At 42.7% G+C, this 22,900-nt stretch overlaps 1 protein-coding gene across 1 annotated transcript in view; it reads left to right on the top strand.

The window, feature by feature from the left end:
• The first annotated feature begins 2,397 nt into the window (after positions 1-2,397).
• The window catches only part of ptprn2 (protein tyrosine phosphatase receptor type N2), a 258,049-nt gene continuing 237,546 nt past the window's right edge, over positions 2,398-22,900 (top strand). The window contains 1 exon segment of the mRNA XM_080751763.1: positions 2,398-2,533. Coding sequence (XP_080607889.1) covers positions 2,440-2,533 — 94 coding nt within the window. The 5' untranslated portion in view covers positions 2,398-2,439.

Raw genomic sequence — 22,900 nt, 5'->3', positions numbered from 1 at the left:
GGCTGTTTTTTTCACACTATATGTATTTGTACACTATATTAAAAATAACATAATTTGTGCATCCGCAAAACCTTTTGTGTGTGTTGGCGTGTGTGAGAGCATTGCTTTTGCATTTCCTTTATTGTTGCTTGTATACTGTAAAACAGCATTGGAAATAATGACTATTGGCTTAACCCCAGTTTGATATTGAACGTTCCCTTAAGAATGTGTTATTGGATTTGTTGTGCTTTTTTGCTGTTGGCATACATGAGCAATAGCAATACCGGTTGGAGATAATTTGATTATGGCCATTCAAATGTGGAAACATTCACTATGTAAGGTTATACCTTATTGATAAGACATTTTATTTGTTGATGGAAATATACTGCTGTTGGTTGCTGGAAGAAACAGGAGTAACGTTTTCAGATTAGCCATTATTATTATTATTATTATATAGTTTAATTTAATAATATTATTATTATTATTAAATTAAACAAAATAATGCTCAATAATAATAACAACCCAACAGGCATAGATACACAGACTGAGACTATCCTGGTTAGCTGTATGGTCTCTTGATGTTACCTTTACAATAAATCCTTTACTCCACTTGACAAGTTGACAGTCTGTACCAGCAAGGCATAACCCCCCACCCCTCCCCATATCCTATATATATTAGTTTGTCTGCTATTAAACGAATAAAGCAAGATGTATTATGGTGCATTTATATATATATAGTATATATTAAAGTGTTAACTTTGATTTTGTCTTACAATTCAATTTCACAAAGGAAGGTTACAGAAAGTATCAAATGTTACAATCCAATAGGGAAATGCATATACAGTCAAATACATTTTAGCATAAGGCTATACACTTCAGCCTCTAAAGAAGGAATTGTCACAGTCTAGTAGTAGAAGGCTTAAAGGATAATTCCAGACTAAATAACATCTAGGCTCATATCCCACTGGTATTGATCCCAAATGGCTGTCCATGGGGTCTTTTAGGCAGAAACGCCCCTGTTGTCCAGTTTCCCCAGCAGAACCCAGCAGCCCTCATAGCATAGATTGGAGCCCATAAGCCAATTGCCTTTACATTTTGTTGTGGTCAAAAAAATATTTTTTTTATTTTTTTTAATCAATGTGTTATTAGTTGTCTTGTCATTACACATTGTCCCACACCAGCTGGCACACGGCTAAACAGAAGTTATACTGTTATGTGTTTTGTCCCGGAAGGGACGCGCTGTGATTGGCCAGTACCAGTGGCGTCAGTTCAGAAAAAGCTAAGGTATGGCAACATGACTGGTGTCTTGTATGCGCCCCCTCGTGTGCGTGCAAGACACCAGTCAGTTGCCATACCTTAGCAACAATTACAGTACATTTTATTATTTTGCAGTGGGACAACCAAGGCATGGACGTAATGACAACTAGTAACATATTCGTAAAAAAAAAAAAAAGACTGCAACAAATAGTGTAAAAGCAATAAGCATATGGGCTCCAATCTATCCTATGATGGCTGCTGGGGAAACTGGACAACAGGGGCATTTCTGCCTAATAGACTGCATGGACAATCATTTGGAATCAATATAAGTAGGAAAATGAGCCTAGATTTTATTTAGTGTGGAGTTGTCCTTTAAAGCAGTGGTTCTCAACCTGTGGGTCGGGACCCCCAGGGGGGTCCCCAAATTATTTTGGGGGTCCCCAGATGATTTAACTTAATGTGCAACATTGTCTTTCCACTCAACAGTAAACAAAACAGCATACAGTTCAATTTAAGGACTTTTTTATAGGCCTAGCTCTAAAATGACAAATTAAACATTGGCAGGTTGTGAGCATGTAGATCGGCTATTTTCACAATAGAACCGTGTTGGTTACACACCTCTGTATTATTCTAAATATAGAGGTGTCACCTAACCTGGCTAAACCCCTAACCTCAGTGGAGGTATTTCTGAATAGGGGTGTTTCTGAATCTGAACTCTTAGCTGCTCGTTAGGGTGGGGTGGAGGCTGGGGGGGTCCCCAGTTCAAATATGATTATTTGGGGGGTCGCGGCCTGAAAAGGTTGAGAACCACTGCTTTAAAGCTACATGAGCCCATGTGACATGTCTGCATGCAGACGGTCAGTCATTCATCGTGTAGTGCATGGTGCGCTGTTGTTGCATGTGTTTCATGGGCGCGCCCGGAGACCTCGGGCTGTTCGCCATGTGTGTTTGACGTCAGAAACTTAGGAGGGGCGCCTGCCTGCCTGCTGAAGCCGAAGGCTGCTGTTTGTGGTGCTGAAATCCGTCGTATAGAAGCTGCTGAGGGACACGGCGAAATTGCTCCGCTTCATTCAGCGTTAATTAAGACTAGACACAATGTTATTATTTCAGTAGAGTCGGGGTTTTCCGACCAGCGTACAGCAAGGGAGTTGATATTGGACATGTTGGTGTAGCATCAGTAGTGCGATGGATTCTACACAGTGAATGTTGAGCGACATGGATTCACGGTGTCCCATCCTATTCGCTGCATTGGCTCTGAGCCTCTGCTATTCATCAAGCCTCGCTGACCGAAAATTTGGTAAGCAGTGTGTGTGTGTGTGTGTGTGTGTGTGTGTGTGTGTGTGTGTGTGTTTTGCTTTGTTTTTGCGTGCTTTTTTGTGTTGCTGTTAAAATGTAGACCTACCTGGCTATTGTCTATGCCTGTTATTTAAAACGATGCTGTCGCTGTCCATGGTGCTAAAGCCGTTTTGGAGAGAGGTTAATACTCTATAGGCAATGATCGTGTTCATTAAAACATTGTGTTCTGTTTAACAAAGTTAGAAACGTTTCCCAGTAAGTTTCGATGTTATGGTTCACTGAAACAAGTGGCGTCATCCACAGTTTACATAAGTTTGGTGCAGAAACATAATGGTGAGATTATGAATGTTACACACAGGACAGGAGGCACAAGAAAGTAGGAAAACGCGTTGAATAGCTGTTCACTGTCGTGACCGATTTTTGTATTTAATATTTATTTACTTGTTTATTTTTAAAATAATATACAGTTTGCTCCTGATTGTGAATTACTCCTACTTAGGTCAACTTTCCAGGAATCATTGCGTGACTTATTAAGATTGACAGCATTTCGATTTTTCTTTTCATTTATTGACTTGGAGTGCATGTGTAGCCTACTGGCTGTGGACCCATTTTATTTTGGACTTGTTTGTCCATTGTCCGAATTGTTCTACTATTGATTGATTGGTTGATTGATTGAAACCTTTATTAACAGTTTGCAAAAAAGACCAGAGGTAGTTTCATACAAGAGGATTCTAAAAGGATAAACCCAAGAAAGAACTTCAATTCATTGAAATACTATACCCTGTCTTCAACACTATACTGTGATGGCTGACAAAGATTGTTTTATCAATTCTGACATGTCAGAACCGATAAAACAATCTGTCAGTTCAAGTTGAGGCTTCTGTGATGTTGCTGCATAGATTGTGTTTGTGTATAATGCACAGTATATTTGAGAATAGTTGTAAGAATTGGTTTTCAGAATGATATGACAGGGAGAATCCCTCCCATACTTGAGTCAGAGAGCTTGTCGTAATTGATCCGAGATCAATGGTCAGATTACATAATATTGTACATAATACTTATATCGTTTTAGATTAACACTCCTATTCTTGAAATGAGACCTACAGTACAGGCCCCAAACCCCACCAATCTCTGAGCCATTAGTTATGACGTCACGCTGTCTGTATCTGGAGACCACTGGCTGTATGCTGTACATGCACATGATGCCATGAATGAAATGGACATGTGCACTACACCCATCTGTTTTTATTATCCCCACATGGATATTCATCTTCAGTCTGTTCAACAGAAAAACACTTAACCATTTAGCACAAAACAACATAGCACATAACACCAAGACAATACATGGGGTCCAAAGAAGTTTGTTTAATTCAGCAATGGCTGAGGAGGAAAAACTCCTGCTAAAATGAACCTTTTCCCAATTCAAGGTTCTGAATCTTTGTCCAGATGGCATGAGTTCGAAGTAGCGACACAGCATGATGTACAAGCCAATGAAGCCATGCATGGTCCATGGAATAAGGTTATTATATGCAGTGCAGTGTTAAGCAATACGGTCTATGTGGTTTATGTGTCTGCAAAGTAGCAAATTTATTATGAAACATGTGAATGAGTCACTGCTTATTCCCCCTGTGAATTCCTGTCATTGAATTCTCTGTTCTTTCCCAGTGTACATTGTCACTGTGTGGCTGAGAGGTAGACATTGATTGTTTTTAATGAGTCCCGTTGTGCATTATGCTGTTCCAAATAATCTTGTTCGTGGTAGGCTATTGTGATCCAAATGCGTGGGTGTGTTGTTTATCCTGTATGAGCAGGGGCGGCCCTAGGAATCTGGAGGCCTGTTTCAAGAGCCGCCGGCGTACCGAGGCCACAGTAGCTGTGCAACAATCACACACAGGAGTTGACTTAGAGTCAATGACTAGCTGGTTGCTATTTATACACTATTATATACACTACATAATGTTTGTTATAGCATTGACCTAAATGGCATTATATTAACAAGGTTATATGATTATTAAAAAAAGGGTTATGTCAGTAACTCTATAAGGTGAACTTAACTTGACTTAAGGTGGATAGGTTAAACGCATTACTTTACCTCAGTTACATCTTCCACTTGGTAATTGAATGTTGACATTAAATAATAATCCTTAGAGATTCATTAGCAATAGCGAGTGACAAAACAGCTTGCCGTGGCAACAGAGGAACGTGCAGGATTGCTGGCTAACTCTTGGAGGCCTGTTTCAGTTGAAACGGGTGAAACATAGGTAAGGCCGCCACTGTGTATGAGGGCCATATAATCCATATAGGGATCATTTGGTAAGGATAGGGCCTACGGATTCAGAGTATTAAATCGGCTGCTCTAAAAATTCTTACAGGACTTTAGCTCAAATATGGCTAGGCACAGCAAAACATCAAGGAACTAATCTGACTGCATGAGGGATGTCCTGTACAGTACGTGATAATCATTTTTAATCAGTTCTGGCTGGTTTTAACCTGACTTTCGCCAGATGGTTTGCAGCATTGCGTATGCCTGCATAACGCTCTGCTTCTACCATCTGGACTCGGTCCAGCACAACCGATGTAAGGCGCGGGCCATTTTTTAAAATTCTAAAGCAGGTGATTGGATATGGCCGTGCCAACTCCAACGACTCATATTGGCCTGTCTGCATGACGTTGCACCCAGAATCCGCCTCCTGGGTTTCCACGTGGTCTGCAATCAGACTCTATTGGCTCAGAGCCGCTCAGAGCCCGCCCATAGCTGCCGCTGATTGGTCCGGCCAGGGACATTCCGAAGGGAACCCCTCCTCCGCAAGTGAACCCAGATGGTAAAGCAATGCATAAGCAATGCTGCCACCATCTGGCGAAAGTCAGGTAAATTGACGGAATACAGAAAAAACATGCAGTATGTGATCACCTTCCTCCGGTTATGAAGTGTTTCTGGCATTATCACTATTCACAATGTGAGATGGGTTTTGATCGATTGATTGAATACTTAATTAGTCAGAAGTGTAAACAGCATGAGGTACAGTCAGCCATTTAGGTTCAAAGGATCACAAAAAAGTCCCAGAGACTTGTTTCCATTGTGGTCCTACTGTATCTATCTATTCAATTCATCAACATAGCATAAAAATAATAATCACAAATTCAAAACATGTACAAAGGAGAAAAAGGCAAACAATTGTCAGTGAATGGCACCTCCTTGCTATGGGAATGTGTCTGCTGAATTTTTATTTATTTTCTTCAGGCATGTTTTGAAAGTATCCAGTGATCCCTGTTTTTTTTAAGGGATTGTGTCAGGGAATTCCACATTTTGGTAGCATAGAGTATAATGAGAATTTTCCCATGTTTGTTCTATAACTGGGTAGTACCAGATCATTGTCGCTCCCTCTAATATTGTGTCCGTGGGTGTCAATCACTTTGGAGAAGTAAATACTAGTCAGGAATGAGGGTATTAAGCACTGGCTCTCAAACTTTGAGATTTGAAGGTCTCCCCTTAACTTTGACAAATGGAACCAGATGGTCAATTTAGACCCCCATAACAGAACCTAGAGAGTCCCGGAAATCCGCTTTTAGAACCACTGGTTGAGGGCACTGCCCCTTTGACTCTCCGGTTTATAATTATTTAACCCTATGTACTACCCTGAGCCATCCCAGACAAGCAAAATGTGTTGGAATTAGGTGGTTCATTATTAACTTGTTTGATAAACAGATTGCATGGGCACAAATGTATTCAAACAAAATCACTATAGGTGCCCTCAGTGAGTTTCCCTTATTCATGGGTTGCATTTGTAGTCCTACACCAGCCATGTTGAGGACCAACACATGTGTTATGAGTGGCGTAGAACATTAGTTCTGTGCCAATCAGACAAATAGAAACACCTGTGTTGGTCCTCAACATGGCCGTTTAGGACTACAAATGCAACCCATGAATATTAATCCACCAATGCCTGCAATAAAGACATACATACTGCAAGGGTCTTCAACGGGGGGTCCGTGACCCCTAGGGGGTCCTCAGAGTTACTACAGGGGGTCCTCCAAATCTTTGTGTGATAGAAACATTGTTTCTCCTTTTTTATATAACCTTGAACCCTAGTGTCCATATTTAGAGAACTTTAGCCAAGAATAGCAGATCTACAAGCGCGCTGCAAGGCGTTGTGAAGTTGTAGATCGGCTATTTTCGGCAAAGAGCTTTGGTGTAGAAGGGAAAAAGAACAGACTAAGTACAGACTGAGTGAAAGGTCAGGTTTTATAAGTATTGACGGACGGTTCAAGTGGTTAAATATCTGAAAACACAAATTGACATGAATTCACATGAATCTCTCAACTAAGGGGTCCTTGGCCTGAAAACGTTGAAGACCCCTGGCTTAGCAGGATACAAACATGTCATCAAAAGCATGCACCTTATTTAATCAGGGACCTGGTTTTCTTTCCGAGGAGTACTTGAGGTCAACCATATCCTGCGGTCACCTCAGTTACCACTGTATGCCCGTCAAACACTTGTTTGTTCAGAGCTGCACGATCTGATACTGTCTTCTCACCACTGTTGACAAAACATTAAATAATGGAATTTCCCCCAGAGGCGTTATTTGTGTATCACTTTATACTGTACAAATACCAGCTGCTTGTGGTAGAATATGATTGAATTGAAGCTTATCTGTTGTGATGCGGTGGCTGATCATAGAGTCTGTTATTTGTTTGAATATCACCGTAAACTTGAACGTTGTACACACTCAGATCTTTTTGTTTGTTTGTTTGGTATGTGCATGCTCTTTGGGCTTTTTCTGCCTTTATTGATAGGTGTACAGTAGGTTGACAGGAAACGGGGAGAGATATGGGGGGGGGGGGGGGCACTTCTTATGTAGGAAGTTCAATTCAGTCAGATAACTCGCAAATAGATTGAAACCATTTTATTCATAGAATATAAATACAAGTGTGAATATTATGTTTTATCTTGGCTTTCAGGCTCCGGCCCAGCACATTTAGACAACCATAATTTTTTAAGAGCAGGGCGATAGATATACAATAACACCCCCCCCCCCCCCCCCCCCCCCCCGGAGGAACAAAACTGTTAGCATAGCTCACTGTAAAGTTCTCAAATTCTGCCTGAACCCGACCATACCCATACCCTTTAGGGTAGGGTAGGGCCTAAAATGTATGATGAATAGTCAGGCCGGGTAGGGCCTCGGGCTCATTGAAAATATATTATTTTATAATTTTATTACTTTTACTCTGTCATAGAGTTCACAAATTCTTCCCAAACCCGACCATACCCGACCCAACGTTTTTGGGCCGGGTAGGGCCTAAAATGTATGGTTGCTAGTAGAGGCCGGCCCAATTAGGGCCCAGTTAGGGCCGGGCCTTCATTTTCAGGCCCGTTGAGAACTCTAGCCCACTGGTGGTGCTCGGGTGATGGTGGGAGCAAACAGGGTCATACAAACAGACCAGGGACACAGACAGTAGGAGGAAGAGCAGAGACTGAGATGTGTTTAAATACCCTGCCAAATTGATCAGCTGATTGTCATGTCAGTGAATATGACACATGGGTCTTGGCTCAACACTGTTGTAGAGTGTAATAATAACACATCCGTATACACCCACATAATAATGTGGGTGTGTGCATGTGTGAAACCTCTCGAGTGTATATTAACTAGTTCGCAAGCTACGCATCATCTGTGTTACATTTTCTCTGTGTGTTCAAATTTGTCCTGATCATCATCCTCGTCTAGATTAGGCCGTCAATTTCAAACGAACATGACCTATCATCAAGGGTGTGGTCTTATTATTTTAGCTGACGAGTTAATCTGATTATTACTTAATGCATTTCTCTCAGATCAGTCTTAGACAATGTGAATGTCTTCAAGAGATGCAATTTGTGGTACAGCACAGGCTAGACACATTAAAACCACACAATAAGTATGCCTTGCCGAGGAGGCCCATATAGGGCAGGAGGCTATCTCCTGTTTCTGTAGCGTGAGGCAGCTTCATGTACAAGTACAACCCCTGGACATGACGCTAGTATGTCCCAGGGACTTAAGCCCAATCCAACCCTTGATGCTGAGTGCCAAGCAGGGAGGCACTGTGTGTGTCCCATTTTTCAGCGTCTTTGGTATACCCAGCCGGGGATCGAACCCGACACTCTAACCACAAAGCCACTGAGCTGGTTCTGTGGCCTTACTGTTTAAAGGACAACTTTGTTTTTTTACAACAAGGGTTCATGTTTTAGATAGTCTTTAGAGAAAAGAAAAGATGAGTGTTGAAATGTTTTAATTTACTTCTTTCTATCTTTTTTAGTGATTTTACAAATACCAGCTGCTTGTGGTAGAATATGATTGAATTGAAGCTTATCTGTTGTGATGCGGTGGCTGATCATAGAGTCTGTTATTTGTTTGAATATCACCGTAAACTTGAACGTTGTACACGCTCAGATCTTTTTGTTTGTTTGTTTGGTATGTGCATGCTCTTTGGGCTTTTTCTGCCTTTATTGATAGGTGTACAGTAGGTTGACAGGAAACGGGGAGAGATATGGGGGGGGGGGGCACTTCTTATGTAGGAAGTTCAATTCAGTGTGATAACTCGCAAATAGATTGAAACCATTTTATTCATAGAATATAAATACAAGTGTGAATATTATGTTTTATCTTGGCTTTCAGGCTCCGGCCCAGCACATTTAGACAACCATAATAGATATACTTTTTTCTTTTCTTTAGAGAAAAGAAAAGATGAGTGTTAAAATGTTTTAATTTACTTCTTTCTATCTTTTTTAGTGATTTTAACGATTTTGATTTGCGTGCATGCCCCAAAGTTGGGGGCATGCATGCAAGTGGCTAAATGTCTTTTTAGACACAATAAGCCCATTCCCAAGATGCAGTGCAATCTTTCATGGGCAGATGTGACTTATGGGGGCTGGTGTAAATAGTAACAAAGAAATTGTCTAAAAAGACAATATTTAGCCACTTGTACGCATGCCCCCACCCACTGAAATCAAAATACTAACATCGCTAAAACAATAGAAAGCAGTAAATAAAAACATTTTAACATTCATCTTTTCTTTTCTCTAATTACAATCTAAAATATAAACCCTTGTTGTAAAAGAATCTAAGTTGTCCTTTAAGATTAAACATACACAACAGTTATGATAATCTCTGTTATGGCCATGCTGTAGCCAAGCTCAAAGCGCATCTCTTCACACCGCGCTTCGAGCTGGTAGATCTGCTACTTTTGATACTTTTGTGTGACGCTGTAGCATGATCAAGAAGGGCGTTCATTTACAAAAAAATAAATAAAAATAGAATATGGAGAATTGGAGATAGTTAGAACATGGAGATACTGTAGGAGGTTTCTGCCCGACAGCAACGATATAATGAGTGTGTTGCAGGTCGCCCTATTGCATCGCACATCCCACTCCATGTAATTCTCATCCCCTAAATCTACATGTACTGTGCCTCTTAGTCGATGCTAACAGAATTAACAGTGATGTCAGGCTGTATACTCAGAGCTGAGAGAGAGTATCTCTGGCCCCCATAGCTCTCTAAAACATTACGGATTCTGAGGAGAAAACAAGGGTGGGTTGTTGGGGGGGTTGGGAGACTAAAAATAAGGCTTCACATATGAAGGGAGGCTGAGCATGAAATGGAGAATCTTCATAGCTCGAGATCACAGAATATCGGTTTGATCGCTATACTGTACCTGAGAGAGAGAGAGTGTGTGTGTGTGTGTGTGTGTGTGTGTGTGTGTGTGTGTGTGTGTGTGTGTGTGTGTGTGTGTGTGTGTGTGTGTGTGTGTGTGTGTGTGTGTGTGTGTGTGTGTGTGTGTGTGTGTGTGTGTGTGTGTGCGTGCGTGCGTGCGTGCGTGCGTGCGTGCGTGCGTGCGTGCGTGCGTGCGTGTGTGCACGACTTCAAAGCTTTCCATATTAGCTCCCCTTGAATGTGGGGAGAAGGCATGCGATCAAAAAATGACAAGTGCGACTGCATTTCTCTTCCAGTTGCCATAAAAACACATTGTGCCGAGTAATTAATGAGCCCTTGTGTCCCAGTGAATGGAGATACTTGCTTGACGAGGGGCGCTTATCTCTTACAGCATGTAGACACAGATGTTCTCCTTCAGGCCGAGTCTCTTGGTTTGCGCCGGGGCTATCAGCCCCCATCTCCTAATACGCCCAGACATGCTCTGGATTTGATTCATAGGCTGCTGAGCTCTATCCATTTGCCACTGGCGTCTGTCACCCCCACAGAAACCCGGGACTGAGTGAAGATATCAAATATAATATAGTGCTTATAAATCATCCGAGTGGATTGAAATGTGATGGATATCCGACTGTAAGGTGGCTTGTATAACAGGGACGACTCGTGGAGGCTGAACATCCATGCTGTTGTTGCTCCCGGGGCCCTTTTGTTTATTATGCTATATGTCATCCGGTGCATGTTTTATGTTGCTGGGACACCCTCCATTAATCCTTGGGGACCGGTGATGTCAGTGTGGTCTATCCTGGGAGCGAGGTTGTTAACCACATGCAACCTTAGCGTCCCTGTTGCTCTGGGCATGTCGTTGGAAGGTTCTGCGAAAATAACAAGCTCACAGCGAGCGTCGCAGTTGAGGAGGGGGTCAAGTGCAGACTCCCAGGGGACCCCAGTCAGCAAAGTATGTAGGGTTTAAGTCAGGGGTCTTCAACAGGGGGTCCGGGACCCCTAGGGGGTCCTTAGAGTTACTACAGGGGGTCCTCCAAATTGTTGTGTGATAGAAACATTTTTATATTAACCACCTAAACCATAGTGTATTCTGTGAACTGTAGCCAAAAATAGCTCACAACGCCTCGCGCTGCGAGGCATTGTGAGCTTGTACATCGTCTATTTTCGTCAAAGAGGTTTGGTGTAGAGTGGAAAAAGAGCAGCAAGTACAGTGAAAGGTCAAGTTTATTAGGTAATCACGGCTCAAGTGATTAAATATCTGAAAATATCTGAAAAACACAAATTGACATGAATTCAAAATACACTGATGATTGTGCTGTCAAACGATGAAACTATATGGAATCTATGAAAAGTTTGTGGGGATCCCTGCTTCATCCCTATCAGTTAAGGGGTCCTTGGCCTGAAAACTTTGAAGACCCCTGATTTAAGTGGTTTGAGTTTACGGAGCCCATTTTGAGGCATTTTGTTTCATAAAGAAAGGAAACTAGAACTGAAACTCTCAAATAATCAAATCACTGTTAATAATTTCCAGTTTCAATCATATACCGGTAGTAGTGCAGTAGTATAGTGCCGTATAGCAAATGACTGTATTGGACAGGAATACTGTAGGCCTAATCAATCATGGAAGTATTTATCACTCCAAAGACTGAAAACTCACAGGACGATCATGATGTACCCTGTCTGAAAACCAACTAAAACTAAGTAAATGAAATAAAATAACGTAAAAGTTATTTTAAAAATCCTAAAACCATAAGCTTACTAATTACATTACCAGCCAAATTTAAATATGAATGTGCGCTTATAACGCCAGGAAATAGCTATATTTTATCATCGTGATTACACTATTTTCAAAGCCAGGATGATATACCATACCACAAAATGACCACTAGAGCGAGCCATAGACCATAGACTGTGGAAGCCCCCATGTAAAAACCAAGATTCACAAGATTCAAGGATGGAATGATGACATCGCTCCCCATTGACTCAGAATGGGAGACCCGCGGGCCGCCATCTGAGCTCAATACTGTTCAATTCGTGCTTGATCGTCTAAAACCACCATCGGTATGGGCACCGGAATGTATACAGATGCCACACAGAAAGTTTCCGAATCAAAATCCGACCTAGTGAAGCTGCGTAAGGGTCAGATGGTTTGCATTGAGCCTAGCGGCTAGCAGAGGCTAATATAAACAGGAAGCCCTGGTTTAAAGGTGACGTCATAATCGTATCCTTTTTTTTCACGGTTTACGTGTTGATACCATCCGAAGGTAAGCTAACCATTTCGCTCCGTCTATTAACCCAAATAAAAGCTTAATATATAAGCTTTTATATAAAAGTCGATTAAAGTCGCTTGGCAGGGAAGTCCATAGTGACATAGTCGACCTAAAAGTCGACCGGCGCTGATCTTGTTAAGGTCATTGCCTATATACACTCATTATTTTGGCAACAGTGACACCATATTGAATGAGACATCTAGGTTGAACTTAAGCAGTATTTGCAACAAATCACACTTTATACGCTGACGTAGCTTGGCTGTTAAACCTAATGCCTACGTGTATGGAATTTTGTCCTATTCAACCACTAAATAGCAAAGTTTACCGTATGTTTTTCTTTTCCTTTTTATGAGACATAGGGCGGCTTGCACCAAGAGGGATTAAATAAATCTTAGTTTAGGGTTAATCAAGGGTTTGTTGATCTAGGTTTTATTTTAAATCGAGGTGCGTTGCACCACTTAAATTTAAGCGTTGCTTAACAAATCTGTGATTAAACCCTTAGCCTGTGATTAAAACCATAAACTGTGATTAATTCATGGATTAAATGTCCTCCATCTTGGATTTCGATATAAACAAACTGGAATATGCTATTCTCTTGAGCCTAATATCATTAGCGTTACTCTTTTATTCACTTCTAGGAGAATGTGGGCAGGCCTATGTTAATAAGAGCGCCTGCAGCCAAAACAAAACAAAACAAAAATATAACGCTCCCCGTCATACGACGGTGACGCTCGGACGCTACAGTGCGGTGCGGTGCAGCGCGGCGATGCGATGCGTGGCTAGAAGCAAGAAAAGACCACAGTTTTGATCACATTCACATTTGAGTCAATTATGAAGCGATTTCGAAAATTAAAACGTCTCCATGTTGCTTGGGAAGTCCACAAGCTTCCATGACAAATGTCTGTATGTCCCTGTAAATATTTAAATGTTCGCTAATTTAAAATAGCCGATGTACAGTACTACAAGGATGTGATGAGATGTTTGTTTTCAGCTGTGAAACACTGTCTGCAGTTTACTTGCTGTGGGGCTTCCCTCACAGGAGGGGGACCCCCATTCATGTCAATGGCATGTTTGCATTTAAACCACCTCTACAGCAGGTTTAAAAGATAAACCTTGATTTAAACCAGTTTAAGGCTTAAACCGTGTTGGTGCAAGCCGCCCATACTGTATTTCCATTTTGTACCTGCAAATGAGGGCCATGCTGCATATTATTAAAATAATGATGATCACAACATGTTCGGGATATTCTGGATCAAAAACAATTTTTTATTTGCTATTTTACTTACCCCGAGCTGCTTGGAGCAACGTGGGTGGTCCCGGCTCGCCCAGCGCTCACCAACGAGAGACGCTAGATGCTCCGACGATTTATTCCATTGAAAATGGTTTAAAATAAAGTTTAGACCCCCCCCCAATGTTCACCGAATGTTCATTGTAGGCGGCGCGACGTATTCCAGGGTGCCTATCCCGAACATGTCCGGGATATTTAATAAAATGAATTATTTTAACGGAGGCCTCAACGAAGCCCCGGTCTAGACGTCCATCCTTGGCCGGGACTTAGACTCGGCCATCCACGGGCCGTATTCGCGCTAACGGCCAAATCGCGCCGCCCACTCCAATAATAAATCACATCTTTAGACAGGATTTTCTCCGGATTGTGTCCCCAGACCCAAAGAGAAAGTTTTTTGCGGCTGAAATAGCTTTAGATCGGGCTTCTAAATGGGTTAGCATTTTGGCTACGTGTCAGCTAGCTTCCTCCTCTCGACACCCATAGCATTGACTGGAGTGAAAACACAAGCCAGTTGGGAGAGGGTCGACGAAAGCTATAAAGAAGGTCTATGGATGAATTTCTGGCACTCTAGCACCCCTTGTGGCCGGATGGCACTGTATGAGTTAATGCTGCCTCTCGTGAATTGTAGAATGATAAAACTATATATTTGTTTTTCTTTTTTTTATCGAGTTAAAATACTATTTGGAGTTTGTTGTGAACACAGAGGAGCCTTTTCAATTCAGCATTGAATTGCAGAAGGGGGGAACCCCAGTAAAAAGCAGGTTGTATGTCGTTGCTGTCATGCAGAAACCTTGTATCTCCATATTCATATGTGTGTGTGTGTGTGTGTGTGTGTGTGTGTGTGTGTGTGTGTGTGTGTGTGTGTGTGTGTGTGTGTGTGTGTGTGTGTGTGTGTGTGTGTGTGTGTGTGTGTGTGTGTGTGCAGGGCCGTCGAGAGTATTTTTGGCAAGGGGGTCAATATCAAATAGCTGGCCGGGGCCCCCCTCCACGCGGGCCCCCCTCCACGCGTGCCCGTATTCGTATTTTGGCCCGCACGCAGCGCGGCCCGAAATAACGTGTATTTCACAGGAAATTACTCATTTTCAAAGTAAAAGAATGGTTAAAAGTGGTTTTACATGGCAGCATAACCGTTCAGAGATTGTGCTAGGGTTTTAAACTGGGTTTTAAACTGTTGATCACCATAACTGGCATGGTTAAAATTTACTGGACATCTGATAAAAATATCGGTCATAGATATTTGTATGCATTAATGACAAGCAGGTCGGTTAAATGCAGCACACAGCCCTAAGCATGACCGTTGTTTTGGGTTGAGATTGGCACATTTCCTGGGGCAATCTGCCCAGATCATGCATGTCACATGTGTCTTCTTCTTCCTTTTTATTTTTTTACTCTAAAAAAAGCATCAGCAATGTAGTGCATTTGAAACTACATTGCAGCGCACACCATGGGGTGATCACTGCTTGCCTCCTTTGAATTGTTTTATTTAATTTTTTGTTTATTTTATTTTTGAGGTCAGCAGACAAAGTGACATGAGTGAGATGAAAAACCCTGAGTGAAATGTGCCAATGTGAACCAGAGACATCGGTACATGTTGGATTGTACTGTTTGAACATAAGTATGTACACAAATGTTAGGGCCATCTTGCACAACATTAATTAACCACGTTACCATTTGCGCATCGGCGTGCGTAAATGATTGCTCAATAACCTGAACATTGCATTACTTTGAGAACACATTTCCTTCATAATAAGAAACAAAGCATATAGCCTGCTGCACAGAAATATGTATTTCAGATTAATCCTTCAAAATATGGCTCAGCTTTCAGCTGACATAAGGTAATAAAGTATATAGGCTACTCACAAGCTACTATAATAGATAAAGGCGTCCCCGCATCTGGTTTAGGACAGCTGTTTGGGACAGTTCAGTTGATAAGCATTTGTGCCTCCTCAGATATATTCCACTCAAGCCACGGTGACATTTTAACGTGTCCTCTGTCCACACGATAACGTGTTTCATCTTTCTGGATGGGACAGCCCAGTCCATTTTTTCCAACTTCAAATGCGTGTGCAGTGGCTGGACAACTTAGCCTACTTTACTCACACAAGTGCCCTCTTGTTTCAAAGTGTCTGTAACATACTCTAACTAATAATACAGCTTTGACTGTCCATCTTCCACGTGCAACTTAAACTGCGCCCTATTCCAAAGCCATCGTGAAGCCAGCGACAGAGGTACAGTATAACATTCAGTGACTGTGAGACAACTAGGACGGTAATATAACTAAGGTGCTCACCGCATTGTCGAAACTCTTTCTACCGCCCGCAAACTTCTCGTCCTCGCCATGTGTTAATCCATATGTTTCCAATAAATTAATGTTTACTCAAACTTGTCTCGGAGTCTATGCACTCGGCACTGTAGCTTCTTCCGCAAACAAAACCTGTCCTAGTATGAGAGCGAATAGCGAAGGAGATAAATGTCATGTGGGCCATCTTGACCCAATGAGATTCCAAGATTCCGCAGTGGAAACGTAATGGCCTACCGTAACTGACAGTGTAAGTGCGCCCTCCAAATCTTTCCTAGGGGGGCCCCGGGCCGGAGGGGGGAGGCCCGGGCCGGGGGCCCCCACTCCACCGGGCCCCCCCACTCCCGGAAGGGGGTAAAGAGTACCCTTTACCCCCCCCTATCGGCGGGCCTGTGTGTGTGTGTGTGTGTGTGTGTGTGTGTGTGTGTGTGTGTGTGCGCGTGCGTGCGTGTGTGTGTGGCGTGCGTGCGTGCATCATACAAGACTGTCAGACAAAAGTAGTGAAAATTACAGATCTGCAAGCTCACAAGTTACAACACGACATATCAGTTAGTTTAACCCATTCACCAATCACTACAGTAGGTGCCTCGCTATGAGTTTGTAGATCTGCTCATTTTGAAAATTCGTCAACATTTGCGCAAATCTTCGAATATATATATATATATATATATATATATATATATATATATATATTTTTTTTTTTTTTTATATATTTTTTTTAAAGCTTACATTTGAACTCAAATCTTTGCTTCAGGGGGAAAAGGTTTGAGAACCACTGATATTATTTTTATAAATAAAAATAAGAAAGGAAGGTTTCGTGGACATAGAAGGTTTCCTTCCACGCAACGGCGTCAATATATTCCTGTCTTCTTGGGACGGTGCCATTGTGGCTGGTGTGTGATAACAGACGTGGTGCAATGTCGCTTTGCAGCTTGACAGATGCTCGGAGGAGTGTGGGCTGGCTTTGAGCAGCGTTGCCGGATTTCGCGAGAAAAGCAAGCAACCAGGTCTGTGAAAACCCAGCCCAAAACAAAGCGACTGCATGGGTCACGCTTTAAACCTATGTACTTAGGCTGTTTGAAAATACCAGGTCTTCAAGCTCGCAATGTGCCGCAGTGCGACGCGTTGTGAGCTTGTAGATCTTCCTGGTCCTGGTGTCCTGGTGCTGGGGTCCCTGGAACAAACTATTTTCAATGGGGGGTCTGACAAATTCATTTTAATTTGAAAATGGCTGAGAACCAATGGTTTCAGCCATAATAAAAATAAAGATACATCGGAAACAATCCCGTTCCCGACGATCTTTGCTGCATGTCTCTCCCCATCTCTCTCTCCCTGTTTCCTGTCTGTCTGTACTGTCGTAAACCTATAAATATCCCCAAATAAACAAACAAAAAAAACAAGCCCACCGATAAAGGCCAAAAATATATTTAAAAAAATAAGCAAGCCCACAGTTACTTCAAAGAAAAACAAGCCCAAATGTGCTTATAATTAAAGCGTCTGAGCAGTGCCTGCATATATAGCGCTTCCAGACAAATGTCATGGACTCTAGTCGAGACAAAGGGGATTCGTAAATCTGCCACACAGAGCGTGCCGAGGACATCCATCTCCTCATCCCACACGTCTGCTCCAGGGGGCTGTGCAATATGGACAAATTCAATACCACCGTGTTTTTATTTTACCCAATACCTCAATATCGATGTTATGACAATGATATTGTTGTTCATGATGACTCTTGTCACCTTGAATAGGAAGTAAAATCCAAAACTTTAGGTCAAGTATCAGTAATAAAGTGTGTGTGTGTGTGGTGGGGGGTGGGGGGGGGGACCGTCTCACAGCAGCGTCCAGCAGATTACCAAGCGTGTCTATGAAGGGAGCGCTCGTTTTATGGTTAGATGTCACAGTTATTGTCCACGACATTAAGTTATTGTCCACGACATTGCAAGCGGCGCGAAGGCCAGCGGACCTTGGTCCTGCTCTTCGCCCCCGAGCGCCGCAGGCGCGAGTGGCCGCGAAGAGCGGGCCAGGGCCGGCCGCGCGAGTTACGAAGCCGTGGTGAATGCAATCGTTATATTTATGCCCAAGGGCAAGCGCACGATAAACGCAATGATAATTGGGTTTTGGTGCACCTCGCGCGGTCCAAGTGACTACAACCGAGCGCTCCCTACGTCCGGTTCAGCCAATCACAGGGGGCTTGGGGGAGACCGGAACCAGACCGGAACAGGGACAGCCTTGGGCATACGCCAGACGCCTCACAGCAAGGCTACTTTTGTTTGGTAAACTTTTGTTTTTTATATTTGGTAGCCTAGGGCACGTGCCAAAAAAAAAGAAAAGAGCTAGCAAGTTACTGAAGCCCCTAAATTTAATACGACATTACAAACAGATGGTTTCATTGTGAGAATGGTGTTACCTCTTTCCAGCACATAATGCAAATACTGTAGCATACTGTGTGTAATAAACAATCAGGGTCTGTTCTATGTCAAACGAAATACAGGTGGCAGCAGTAGCACAGAGTGAAAAACATGTTCAGGTGTTAAAATGGGAGTCGGTCTACATCTAGCTCCATCTCACTTGTGGGAGACTGTGTCTTGGTAAGTGTTAATTTGATTGTGTTAATATGGAGGTCAGTCTAAAAGGTCAACCCTGTGTAACAGAGCCTGGGTTTATAATGAAGACTGCACCGAGAATTTTCGTCTCCATAATCCTGCAGCCCCTGATTAGATGAAGTATTATGTCCACTCCATTTATTCATTAGCTCTCTGGTCCATCTTCAAATGCATGCGGCAAGGAAACAAAGTGACAGTCAGTGGGAGATCGGGTGAAGGAGGAATGGCACAATTGGCAACAGCAAACGGTTTGCAATCTGTTTTCAATATATTGACCTTGAGTTTTCGATTAGAGCCAACAAGCAGCATAGCTTAGGTACAGTGATGCAGCTTCTGCAGCTGGTGCGAAACTTAAGGTCTTTGCATTTACTCTACTATTCAGTTGACAGTTAAACACTAGTGAAAATGTAATGCCATGATTTAAACCACTTTCAATCTGGGGTACCTGTTTTGGCCATGTCATTATAGGCGCAAATCTAAGAAATGTATAACATTGTCAAAGGTTTTCAGAAAATAGAAACAGATCTGCAAGCTCACACCATGATGCCACACATCGTGAGCTTGTATACTGGCTATGTTTGCCATGCAACACCATTGTACAACTAGAGATACTGTTCCTACGAAACAGTGTGGGCTCGCTCATGACTATATTCTACAGCGTGCTAACTGTCATGTGAAGCTCAACCAATAACACCACTCCCAGATTTTCCACACCTCAATTGCACCTCATTGGCTAAGGGCCCTGCCTTTTTACTGTCTGCGACGGAACTCATGCGGCGGAACTCTATAAATAATGAAGATAACATAGTTTTCTCTCCTTTCAGGCGAACCCACAATTAAGTATAAAGCTTGGGCTTAATTGGTTGAGATGTGGGTTTAGTATATGCCATGGATGTGAAAATGTGAAAGACACATATATATATATATATATATTAGCATTAGCATATTCCAAAATATACATGCCAATAAATAAATAAATACATATGGAAAATGATTTTGGACCATAGAAATATCTGCACAAATATTTCGCATGGATCAAAAAACATATATAACTAAACCCATGGTACAGTGAATGTTTTTTTCTTTTCATTATATAAAAGAGAATAAGGAAATATGTACAGTATGCCTAATGCGTTTTGACTTGCTTTACTCTCCACTTTAACACCCAATTGCACCTCCTCCAACACTGGGAAGGACAAAATCAAATGTCTTAAATCATTCAGTGCGGGTCAGGGGGAAAAGGTCAAGCTGGCCTATTTCTGAGTCCTCTGTTGCTGCACTGATGCTGCCATGTTTAATTCATGGCCGTTGTCCAGGCTGTCACCTGGAGGAGCCTGGGGCATGCATGGCAGCTGCATGACTGAGAGGGACCTCCCTGTCCATCCCTACCAATATCTGGAAACCCAGTGAAAAAAATGTCTTTTTTGATTGATTTTATTGATTGAATACTTTATTAGAGAGAAATGTAAGCAGCATCTGGACATTAACAAAAGGTTAACACAAAAAAGTCCTGGCGACTTGGTTCCATTTGTGGTCCTATGTATTCAATTCAATTCTTTTTTTTTCTTTTTCTTTTTTTTTTTGATCAGTGGTTTCATTTGATTGCATTTTGATGGGGTGGGGGATATGAATCTAGTGCAACTGAAAGGACTTCCACATCTGCTCTGTTGCATAGATACTCAATATGAAAGGGCTGGAAAATGTTGGATAGATGAGTGACCCACTGCAATGCATGGATGCCTCTATATGGTCGATCGATCCCCACATACAACATGGGAATAAAACAAATTAGACATTAACATTAGTAGCCCATGTTATGCTTATTATGGTGGGGAATAACAACGTTATTCTCCCCAGCTGGATGGCAAGGTTTCTCCATGACTTTAGGGCCAAGGATTGTGTCAGTTTGTATTAATCATTAAAGTCGTGGGCCAGCCACCTTGAGAGTTGTTGAGCCTTATCATTCAAGGTTGGAAATCTGCGGACAACAAGTGAATTATTTAGCGTTGCGTGATAATCGTTGAATGGCCTCTACACGTGAAGCAGGCTACAGCGCATGAGAGAGCGAGATCCTGGGTGCCATGTTTAATTTCACCAGTGGAATGCTTTAAAGCAAGGGTCTTCAACAGGGGGTCCGGGACCTCTAGGGGGTCCTCAGAGTTACTACAGGGGGCCTCCAAATCTTTGTGTGATAGACACCTTTTTTCTCCTTTTTTATATGCATGCACTTGAAGTGTCCATATTCTGACCAGTAAGACTCCCTAATCGGGAGATAAGCGACCGTAGGTGGCTTATCTCCACAAATAGGGCAAAAATGTGTTTTTCCAAAATCTTCCTGATCCATGTTGATGACATGAGTGTAGACATGCTGTGTAGTGATATTCGTGATTTTAGGGCAAAAACTGTAGGAGCAGTGTCCAAAAATGTGTTTTAAAAATCGGCCCGAAGGTGGCGCTAGAATAGGGCCATGTGAGAAATGAGGGGTGGGGTCTCCGCGTTGCCTTGGCGGACGAATAGGTACCGGCCCCGGCTCTCCCGGACGCTCCTAGGCCGAGTTACGGCATTTTATGTGCGCTGCAGTGGCAGGGGGTCCTCCACTGGGGGCGCCACCACTTTTGCATCCGTTCTGGAGCACCAGGAGTGGGTGGTCCCCGGGAATTCCCCGTGAGCAGCCCCGTTGGGGTGGTCATTTGGTCATTTTTGCACATTTGGTCATTTTTTACATCTGGGGGTCCCCCAGGGATCTGGGGGTCCCTGGGGCTCCGGGGGTCCTTGGAGGTTGTAGTTTGGCAGGCAAGGAGTGTGTGTGTAAAATGTGGCATGGATCGGGTCAACGGGTGCGGAGATATAAGCAGGGAAAAAGTGTGACGTGTGACGTGTGAGCACATTTGTTCATTTTTTACATCTGGGGGTCCCCCAGGGACCTGGGGGTCCCTGGGGCTCCGGGGGTCCTTGGAGGTTGTAGTTTGGCAGTCAAGGAGTGTGTGTGCAAAATTTGGCATGGATGGAGGCAACGGTTGTGGAGATATGAGCAGGGCAAAAGTGTGACGGACTCACTCACAGACAGACAGCCCGGGGAGGTTTTGGTAGTAAATGCGACCTACGGTCGCAATCAGATCTACAAGCTCACAACGCCTCGTGCTGCGAGGCGTTGTGAGCTTGTAGATCGGCTATTTTCGGCAAAGAGGTTTGGTGTAGAAGGGAAAAAGAGCAGACCAAGTACAGATTGAAAGGTCAAGTTTATTAAGTATTGACGGCTCAAGTGGTTAAATATCTGAAAACACAAATTGACATCCAAAATACACTGATGATTGTGCTGCCAAACGATGAAACTATATGGAATATTTGAAAAGTTTGTGGGGGTCCCTGCTTCATCTCTCTCTCAACTAAGGGGTCCTTGAAGACCCCTGCTTTAAAGACATGAGGTATTTAAATATGTAGACGGCACATGGCTTTCAGCTGGAGGTCCGTCCATTTGCCCTGTGTTCTCTTCATAACACTCCTTACACTGCACAATGCGAGTGTGTCACTCAGAGCGCTGTTCTAAAATGACTTTTTTCTCTGATAAAGAAGGCCGGTGGGCGCGGCCGGGTGTGTGCTTATACAGCACAGCGCGAGTGTGTCTGGGAGAATGATTGAAGTCGAGTGTCCTTGGTAGAAGCCAATATAATGATAATAAAAGATATGGTGGTGGCCCCCGAGAGTGAATGAAATATGTCCTGAACTGCAGCACAGGGGGGGGAGTGGCTCGTCCTCGCTGACAGACTCCCAGCATCCTCCTGGTCCTCTCAGTCATACTGTAAGTGTACCACTTGTAGATTTTAACCTGATTCTCACTGGCTGCCTGCAAGGGAAGACAATTGACCCTAGATGGGTTTTTTTCCACGCCCAATAATGACGGCTGTGTGAATATGGTCGGTCACATCAGGGTTTTTAACTTCAGTGTTCAGAACCCAAGATGTAGGCCTACACTAAGGATGCGTTTACATGGTCATGATCAGAACAGAGAACTACTCCTTCAATTTACCTTTTAGTTTGCCCCTTGTGTGGAGATGATACCGATCTGAATAATTGACTGTGTATGGATAAGTATGGATAACTGTATGAATATTGCATTGTGCTGTTCGCCCGTATTTTTGTTTTTGTTTGTATTTTTTATTTTAATGTTTTCTTGTTTCCGTTTGATGTCTTTATTTTGTTTTATTGTAGTTTGTATATCATATATA

Source organism: Nannobrachium achirus, assembly GCF_963921795.1.
Source record: "Nannobrachium achirus genome assembly, chromosome: 21".
Classification (NCBI taxonomy): Eukaryota; Metazoa; Chordata; class Actinopteri; order Myctophiformes; family Myctophidae; genus Nannobrachium; species Nannobrachium achirus.
The sequence above is the reverse complement of the archived record's forward strand: the minus strand, read 5'-3'. Positions and strand labels throughout refer to the sequence as shown.